Raw genomic sequence first — 9,793 nt, forward strand, 5'->3', positions numbered from 1 at the left:
AGCCGCCCCCCTCCTCCTGGAGAGAATCCTACATCTGCCCCTGCAATGATGTAATGGAACCCGAAAAAACTTTTTGGATAATTTTCATCTAATGAGTTTCAAAAATATTCTGTGAAGAATTTTTTCGATAAAAAATATTCAAATTTGAGAAACTTTGCCTTTATGCGAAAATATGCATATTCAAATTTGAGAAACATTAAGTAAACTTTTATGCCGCATGAATTCTATAATTTACACAGGAGGCGAAGTTGCACTTCATATACAGAAGAAAAACGAAAAAACTTAGCAAATTGGTAAGACCACTGCTTGCCTCAATTCAGTTTGGAATGACTTCTGAGCCGCATTAAATCGCCGCCTACGCAATGCATTAATTCGCCGCCCAAAAATATCTGGATATTCTTCATCTAATGAGTTTCAAAAATCTTCTAAAAAGAATTTTTTTGATAAAACTATCCAAGTTTGAGAAATCAAGATCATTAACTTTTATGCCGCACGAAATCTATAAATTACACAGAGGCGAAGTTTCACTTCGTATACAGAGGCAAAACGGAAAAACTTAGCAACTTGATAAGACCACTGCTTGCCTCAATTCAGTTTGGAAAGACTTCTGAGCCGCATTAACTCGCCGACTACGTAACGCGTTAACAGAAAAGTGGTAAATAGCGCGTATTAATTATTCAAAATTGCCAACTTCAAATCCCAAAAACAATGCTATAAAAGATCACAGTGGATATATTTTTTTGATTCCGAGCTCAACCACCGTTTTTACTTGGAATAAAAAATTCCTCAAAAAATCTTGGTGGAAAAAGTCTGTATTGGGATCCTCAGCATCAACTATTTTATAACTGGGAATGAAAAAAATTGGAAATTGAGATTTTACACAGAGGCGAAGCTGACAAAAAAGCATCTCTTTAAGCTGAATTAAGAAAAAGTAGAAATAAGCCTCGAATTAGTTAAAATTCGGCTAAAAGTCGGATTCGATCGTGCGACCTAGAGAGTATAAGTCTCACGCACTAACCACAGCCTGGGACGCTTAACAATCGACAAAACATTGCTACAAACAAAATAGATGGTATGAAATTTTCAATGCTACAAATCGTGATTCATTATAGCTGAAGTGCTACCAAATGAGCACATGTATTTGCGAGTTAGATTGGAAAAAGAAAGCTCATAAGCTCGCAAGTGTAATAATTGTGCTGATGTATTAAATAAACTCGACGTTCTCTGTTCACTTGATGAAATAAAAATGCATTAGCTGTGTAACACAGAGGCGGAGCGGAGCTTTGCACCACTTTAGATACCCTACACAACACAAGAAAATAAAAAATGTTGAAAAAAAACAAGAACCAAAATTTTCGTACGTCTCGATAAAATATATCTATGAGCCCAGCTGAAGCTGGAAGTAGGAGTCTTGATAATTTCGTTATAATGATGTGTGATGACATGGGTAATTTCAAAAACTGAACTTTGCTAAAACCTTAGTTGTTTCTCCACTACAATAAAAGAGGAGGGTGAAAATTTCTTACAAACAATTAAGGGGACGCCGCTTCTACATGAAAAAATCTCGCAACCCGTTCACTCGATTGAACCTTTCATCTCAGGTTTGACAGGGCAGTGTATAAGAAAAGTCAAAAAACATCTAGTGAAAAGCTCAAAAAATTGATTTTCCGAAAACAATAACTTTTTCTGCAAAAAGAAAGTCATAGCCGCGTTAGCAGAGAAGATTTGCAAAATAGAGTTTCTCGATTGCCCAGTTCATCTAAGAATTGGCTAGGTTTTTGAGAAAATAAATCCAGAAAACGGTCAATGAATCTTACTTTACCGAGAATCATAGATTTACACAAACTGTTATTTCGATTGAACGCGAAAACTCAGACTACTGAGGTTTTTTTCGAGAACAGTCAAATAGTTTCAAACACGATGAACAAAAATTATTGTCTTTCCCGAGGGCCCTAACTTTTGTGTTAAAACAATTAGGCTTAAGTGATTTTTTGTTGTTGTTGTTGTTGTTGTTGGGGATTCACAGCACTGCTGTTGGGAGTCTTGGTCCCGGCGTCTTCTCTAAAACAATGTCCACTTGTTTCTGCACGTGATACAATCACAGAATAATTGCCACGTGCACGTTGTCATTTCTGAAAATCTCTCGTTTACAAATTTCCACATCGTGTTTAAAATTCTCGTCTTGAGGCCGATTCGTTTATCAAAATGAATATATGGTTCTAATCGATTTACAATCCTACTGGTTCTGAAAACAAATTCGTTTCTCGCTTTTTCCGTTCTCACTTTTCGCATCTCAAAAATTTCTATATTTCTAGCCCGTGTGGTTCGCCTGTTTAACACTATTTCATTTCGTTCATTAGAATCAAGACTGGCAAGAAGTAAGATGTTATTTAGCTGGATGAACATGGGCAGGGGTAAAATGTTTAGCAAGCGTAGTTCGTTGATGTACACTCCCGTTTTATTTCCAGTGATCCACCGGATTGCTTTCTTTTGAAATCGCTCCAACTGCAATTGATCCCCCCTCGATATATGTGTACATGAGAGTCCGTATAATAACACTGGGAGTATTAGTGACTTATACAGGCCTAACTTTACAAACGTATTTATCTTTGCTGATAGGTTTCTTCTCAGGAGGTACAGTACTTGGTTTGCCTTCTTTAATCTTGTTTCAATGTGTACCTTCCAACTTAAATCGCCCGACACAAAAATTCCCAGATCTTTCACAACCATCGATGTTCCAAGCACTACACCAAAAAGCATAGAGTTGGCGTCTCCGCCCCTAAAACTTACTTTTGCACATTTATCTAGTGCTAATTCCATTTTGTTTTCAGTTACCCACTGCTGAATTTTGTCCAGATCTTCTTGAATTTCAATTGATGTTTTTTTGATGGAAAGTAGTTTAAGATCATCCGCAAAAATATATGGTTCAGAGAATTTGAGTACTTCAGGTAGGTCGTTAATAAAAATGCAAAAGAGCAGTGGTCCTAAAAGTGATCCTTGGGGAACACCACTAGTGACTTCTAAAACTTTTGAGCTGATATTGTCTACTCGTACAAACTGTTTCCTGTTTTTCAAATAGTCATAGAGTACCTCTAACATGCAGCCTCCTATTCCTATAAGTGCAACTTTCTTGAGTAGATCAAAATGCGGAACTTTATCAAAGGCTTTTGCAAAGTCAGTGTAGACTGCTACAATTTCTGCGTTTGAGTCATTGTCAAGCGCTTCATATATTTCTTTCAGGAAGGAGAGCATGTTTGTCAAAACTGATCTACCTTTAGTAAAACCGTGTTGATGTTTCGTCAAATACCAGGCAAAGTAAGGGTACAGGTCTTTGTATATACATTTTTCAAGGACTTTGCTGTCAATATTTAATAGCGATACTGGTCGATAGTTGTTCACCAATTTTCGGTCACCTTTTTTGTGAACAGGAGTAACTGCAGCTGTTTTCCATGAATCAGGTATTTTTCGTAGGCGTTTTACGTTTCTCAAAATTTTGTTCATCGGTTTGCATATATTGCGGTTCGTTTTCTGAAAAAAGCTAGGTGGCAACCCATTTGGGCCGCGTGACTTTGTTACGTCCAGAGTTGATAAAATCTCACTTACTGTCTTTTTCGATATATCAAAATTCGTTAACAAGGGATTTCCAAATTGAATATCTCTAATACTAAAACTTTCTTTAGGATTAAAAACTGAATGAAAGAAGTCGTTTAGCATGTTGACTTGTTCGTTTGGATTTGTGCTTTCAACTTCATCTTTTATGAGTAACTTAGGAAGACTTGTATGTTTATTCAAGTTCTTTAGGTGTTTAAAAATTACATTAGTGTTCCGTGTTCTAAACAATTCCTCTTGGTAGTTTTTCCTGTCCACTTCCGATGATTCAGTTACTAAATTTTCAAACAGTTTAACTTGTTGTCTTCTGTAGTTGGTCGGTTTGAGTATACATGATTGCCGTTTTGTTTGTAACTTTTTGATCAAATTTGAAGTGCTACTTGTTATCCAAGGTGGAAGTGATTGCCTATGTCTTGTTCTGAGAGGCACAAAACTCTTAATGATTTCATCCAAATATTGGGTGTACTCCTCATGCATTTTGTTAATGTTTGTGTGGCATACTGGTTCAAATGGGTTCTCGTTTATAAAATTGTTTATTCCTTCAAAATCGGCATTTCCAAAACTTCTAAAATTTTCCAAGTATGGTTTCGGCTCTGATACCGTGCATTCAATAGACAACATTATGGCATTGTGATCTGAGCAGTCATAAATCTTGGAAACGTTAAAATCTTGTTCGGCACTTGTATAGCAATTCCGATAGAAGGCTACGTCTAGTATGTTCTTCACACATGTTGGGAAATCTATCGCCTGCCTAAAGAGTCCATTTTCAAAAATTTGCAGTATTTGGTTTTCTTCCTCGTCAGTACTGGTGAGGGTGTTCCAGTTTGTTTCTGGGAAATTTAAATCCCCACATAAGAGAAACGGTTTGTTTTTAGGAATGGCTTTGATCAGTTGTTCAAATTCATGCACTTTGTATCTGTAATTACTGTTTTTTGGCGGATTGTAGAATGAGCCAATTATCATTTCAGTTTGATGAAGTTTTATACTACATAGCACACATGAATCAGGAATGTCATGTTTGGTGGATAAGTCCTCGGTAATTAGACTATTCTTGACAGCTATTAGGCTGCCTCCGTGACAGTTTTTACCACTCACAATAGCTCTATCAGATCTATAGATGTTATATTCACTTAGAAAAAGCTCTGATGATTGAATATTCTCGTTAAGCCAAGTTTCGCTTAAGCATATGACATTAAAATTTCCAACTGCAATTGCATTTGCTAGCTTAGTTCTTCTCTCTATGTTGATTAGGCTTCTAGTATTTAGTTGCAGAATGTTGAGGAATCCTAGTCAATGCTGGGGTTCCTGAACTTCAGTGTCAATAGTTACTTTCACACCATCATTGAACAATTCTAGATTCCTTATTTTCAGCTTTTCGCGAGGAACGCCTTCATCTAGTAGTTGTCTTCGTTTCTTAAGGATTTCGTTCTCTTTAACTGCACTCTCTTTGGTCAATGCTGGTAGCAGGTAGACCTCTTTTTCGACCAATTGTTCTCGCTTTTCTCGGCTTTTTGCTAGTACTAGTCGTGCTTCATGTTCGCTAGGTACAGTTACCAGCAGTGTTCTTGGCTTCATTCGATTACGATCAAATTTTCCCAGTCGTTTTAGTTCTATTATTTTCGGCTTCACTCCAATTATGTCTAGTATTTCGTTTACTTCGTCATTTGTTGGGACAAGGTTTTCTCCTTTTGTTTTCTCAGGGTCCTCTTTGACCCCTTGTATCCTAAAACTTTGATTTATGTTGTGATCAGAGTTAGATCTGGCAGCATGTTGAGTGGTTTGAGCTTGATTTATCCGGGTGGTGGTTTCAGCAGCTACAACGGCACTATAAGTTTTTTCCACTTTATTGCAGGGCGCCTTCCATAGCTTGTTGTTTCAATAGAACCCAAAACCTCACATTGTATTTGAGTTTAATCTAATGCAAGCAATTAATTAAAATTATTAAAAAGTTAAAACATCCGGCAAGTAAGCCGACAAAAGCTGGGACGAAATCCATAAAGCCAAAAAAATCCATTCAATTCTGAAAAAGTTCCCAGTCACAAACATTGCACCCAGTAGTTAAATTTAAATGTTCATGAAATTGAGCATGACAGCAGCAATTGACTCAACTGATTTTGTTTAACTAGTTGTTAGCCCGAAAAAAGTCTATTCCAATTTGATAACGTTTGCTAATCGTACGCGTAAACATACTACTAATCGAATCTCAAAGGACATGCTAATGAACTGGAAAGCAACCTGCTGCAAAATGCCACTAATATTTGCGACTTAGGTTGGAAAAAATGGCCTTATAGTAACACTATACTGAGCTTGTATAATAAGTATTTTCAATTCGTTAACTGAACAAGGATAGCCGGTTACTGTGCAAGTAGCACAGAATTTCCGACCATAGTCTTACAAAACAACATTTTTTTTCAAACTATAGACGTTTTTTTCGACATGGTGGGATAAAAGGAGCTGAACAAGAAACTGGTGATTAGGTATATTCGATAGCCATACGAAAATAAGCAAAATGAAAAACAATTTTTGTAGACAAATTACTAGAAATACGAACAAAAAATCAAAAAATAAATTTTCGAAAACTTTTTCAGGTTTTTCGCAGTTTTTTGAAAATTTTGATTCCAAAAAGGCGCTAAAACACCCAAAGTGAACTAACATTACCCAAGAAAAACCAAATTTTACGTTTTAAAATAAGCTATTGTAAGTTTTAAGCAATTAAAAATAGACTGCTTGCTCGCTTGATTCGCTCGAAATTAGATGAAAAATCAAAAATTTCGAAACGGTTTTTCTCGACACTAGGTAAACTTTTTTTGAAATGTTCGTGGTTCGAATCTCGACTGTAAGGGCTTTAATATGATATATCACTCAACCCAGTCCGATCATTATTTGTGGTACCTGATTTTGCGTGGAAAACGAAAAAAAAAACTAAAACAGACCCGAATTCAAAGTTCCTCCCAATTTTCAATAGTCGGAACAAAAATATCCCAATTTCGATATGCTTTGATTTGAAACAGATTTATGATTTAAAAAAGGTAGCAAAGTTATGGAATAGATAAAAGCTGCTTACGAGCAAATAATATAAATATTGCAAAAATTACCTCTGCAATAGCCGACTCTGATCTGATGAGTTTTCTTTTGAGATTCCTCTCGCTCTGCTCACTGCTCGCTTCTCTCTCGTCTTCGGGCGCTGATGTGGAGGAGGAGTACTTGGTGGCTCTTTGGCTGCCACCTGTGTTAGCCCTGGGACTCCTAATTTGTGGGGTGACATGACCGTTCATCATTTCCTAGGCAAATCATTAAAATTTTTAAAAAATTTACAATTAGACGCTAAAAAAGCTATGTATCTTTTGTAAACTCTTTGGAGCCGGTTTTATTTTTATTTACCTAGTAGCTACTAGTTGCAAATAAAATACAAAATCAAAAGTAAAGCATTTCTTGTCATATCTATTACTGTAATCAAATAACATCGATTGTCGCTACAAATAAATTTTTTTTCAGTTAAATTTTTTGCATGACTAAAATTAACATTGAAAAACTTAAAATTATCAGGCACAGTCAGCATTTACCTTTCTCAGCTCCTCGGAGATGTCTGGATTCTCAAACTGCCTCCCAGATACCTTTGATCCGCTCTTCGACACTTTCATGTCGTTCTGCAACTTGGTCAACATACTTTCCAGCTGTGCTAGTCTATCGTTCTCCTTAAAATAAAAAACTAATCATTTTTTTGGAAAATTGAGCTCTCAATTGTTCAAACTGAATAGATATTTCCAGACTAAGAAAGGGAACCAGAGTCCTGTCCTCTAAAATCACCAGAGATTTAACTAAAATCAAAAGACTTACGGAAAAGCTGAAATCAGCAGCACAGTGTTATGACTGACTTATTTACATTCAAAATATTCTCCCAAATATTGAACTACGTTTACATGGCTAGCATCTCCGCCACTACATTTTTATCCGTCATGTGGAAAAGCCATTAGCAATTTAAAGTTCAGTTTTGGCGTCAACATCGAGTATTCGGTCCTCGTTACAGAACCCAAGAAATTAATGATTACCAAACTAACATTGTTGTAACCATGCGGATGCTGCATCAATTGAGGCTGCGCTTGCACTTGCAAAAGATTCCGCTGATTCTCGACCAGTTCTTGCAGCAACTGTTTGGTCTCATCTCCGCCGGACCTATCACTAGCAGGCATATCATTCCAGATATTCCCGTTGCCTCCCAGATCCCCCGGAAGATGCAGCGGGATACCTGACGTATACTGGCGATACTGCTGTCCCGTCGAACGACGAGAGCCGAGTATTCCTGGCGAAACCTACTCATATTACCGAAACTTCAGTAAGCATAAAGAAACAGTGATTTCAAAAATTGTGTATGAATGCAGTTAATTATGCTAACAGATCTATTTGAGCGCGGGCGAACATGTGACTCAGGCATTACTCCGTGAGTGGCATGCTGGCAAAACGTGAATACAGTTAATTTCATGCTGTGAGATCAAGCAACAATCATTCTTATTATTACTAGATGTACTTACCATCTCGACTCGTCTAGCAAATCTAGGAGACATCGAACGTCCTCTTGCCACTCCTGGAAAACGACTGGTATTCAATTACAGTGAGTGGCTATATAACGCCAAATAATCGGTAAAATGAGTAATATTGATCTCTAAAAGGTTTGGACGCTAAAAAGGGCAATTTTAGATACATTTGCTCTGATGAGAGACATAGCTGCAAATGCTTTTCATCCAGTTCATCGCAGTGGTTATGTTAAAATAAAACAGGGAAAATATCTAATCTACCGGGTATTTTCAATCTCTCTCGCTCTTTGATTGATCTTCTCCGCTCCTCGCGTAGAAGTTCCGTAGACTGCTGAAGCTCAACTCTTAGCTGCAGAAACCAAAAAGGATAATTAGAAATAATGAGTTTTGAAGTTGATGTTTGTTTTTATTGAATGAAACTGACGTGGTCTATAGCAGCTCCTCTGTCTTGGTCTCTGTCTTTGAACTCCTCTAGCATGCCACTCACATTCCTCAGATTTTTCCCAGTATCCTGAATGGAAAATATTACATCACTATAGCTATTTTTCCGCTTATTCTATTTTTACAGTAAAAAGAATTTTATTTCTTCAGTCACTCAAAAGGTACAAATAAAACATTGCATCGAAGTAAAGTTTATACTTCTAGGTTCTCTTATGCTTCTTTTTTAAACAAAATATTATATTCTTTGAAGTAACTTTTTGATAAAATTGGAGATCTACATCATATCATAAAATGAAAAATTATTTTCGCCAAATTGAATCCCCTTTTTTCAAGAAACGCTATTATATAGATTGTAAGTAACACTTATCTGAAATCTACATTTGACATAGCAAGTCAATGTCCCGATTTGTTGCTTATCGAATAAAACTTCAAAAACTATCAAACCTGTAAAGAACTAGCCAATCTTTCCACGCGTTTTGCAATCAGAGACTCTTCTGTTTCGTCGTCTATTGCCGAGGAGCCGCCCGAATCGGCGCTTCTAGGAGTGTCTTCATCCGTGTCAGGCAGACCACGGCGTCTTCCGCTGCGAACACTCATAGTGGCACAAATCTCAAGTCTGCATGAACAATATTCTTATATTCTTGGCTTTGTCACCAATATACCTCAGTGCAAAGATAGAACGATAAAAATTAACGAACAACTCTGAATTATCTAATGCACACGACAATCAATATTATATCTGAAACAAAAATGAATTAACGCGTCTGATGTTTGATCGATTTATATTACAAAGAGAACTTCAATTTACTTTGATGCTCAAGTTGCTTGCATACAAGTATATTTATTTTCAGACTTAACTAACAGCAATCGTCGGCAAATTTTGTTTAATTTTTTTTCTTCAGCTGACCTTAACTAATCAATCTTGAATCACTTTTTTCAGTGTATAGACAAAATGTGAATCTAAACAGTTTTCCCGAAACGAAATTTCGCGGAAGCCTGAACTGCAGTTCAACTATTGCTGCTTTAATTATGTTTGCGATAGGTTCATTGTTAAAAACTATGTCAGAAGGGCAGTTTATGGGGAGGGAGGACGTTTTGTCTTCAAAGCTCAAGGTTTCCAATTTGCAGTATTATTTCACTACTTCCATTTGTGGGTGACTGCTACCTTGGGCTTAGTTCTGTCCCATTACAATAAAAATCGGTCTTTCTGG

At 36.7% G+C, this 9,793-nt stretch overlaps 1 protein-coding gene across 4 annotated transcripts in view; it reads right to left on the reverse strand.

The window, feature by feature from the left end:
* Positions 1–9,317, reverse strand: part of LOC134840884 (centrosomal protein of 128 kDa-like) — a 35,125-nt gene extending 25,808 nt beyond the window's left edge. For 3 of the 4 annotated variants that reach the window (XM_063856830.1, XM_063856826.1, XM_063856827.1), the window contains exons 1-8: positions 9,027–9,317; positions 8,566–8,652; positions 8,403–8,490; positions 8,139–8,191; positions 8,003–8,059; positions 7,668–7,919; positions 7,173–7,304; positions 6,705–6,890 (exon numbers count right to left, since the gene is read on the reverse strand). In XM_063856830.1, coding sequence (XP_063712900.1) covers positions 6,705–6,890; positions 7,173–7,304; positions 7,668–7,919; positions 8,003–8,059; positions 8,139–8,191; positions 8,403–8,490; positions 8,566–8,652; positions 9,027–9,179 — 1,008 coding nt within the window. In that variant the 5' untranslated portion in view covers positions 9,180–9,317. The remainder of the gene's footprint in view (positions 1–6,704; positions 6,891–7,172; positions 7,305–7,667; positions 7,920–8,002; positions 8,060–8,138; positions 8,192–8,402; positions 8,491–8,565; positions 8,653–9,026) is intronic. The other variant, XM_063856828.1, reaches the window with a different exon arrangement.
* Between the last annotated feature and the right edge of the window lie 476 nt (positions 9,318–9,793).

This window comes from Symsagittifera roscoffensis, chromosome 1 (genome assembly GCF_963678635.1).
Source record: "Symsagittifera roscoffensis chromosome 1, txSymRosc1.1, whole genome shotgun sequence".
Classification (NCBI taxonomy): domain Eukaryota; kingdom Metazoa; phylum Xenacoelomorpha; order Acoela; family Convolutidae; genus Symsagittifera; species Symsagittifera roscoffensis.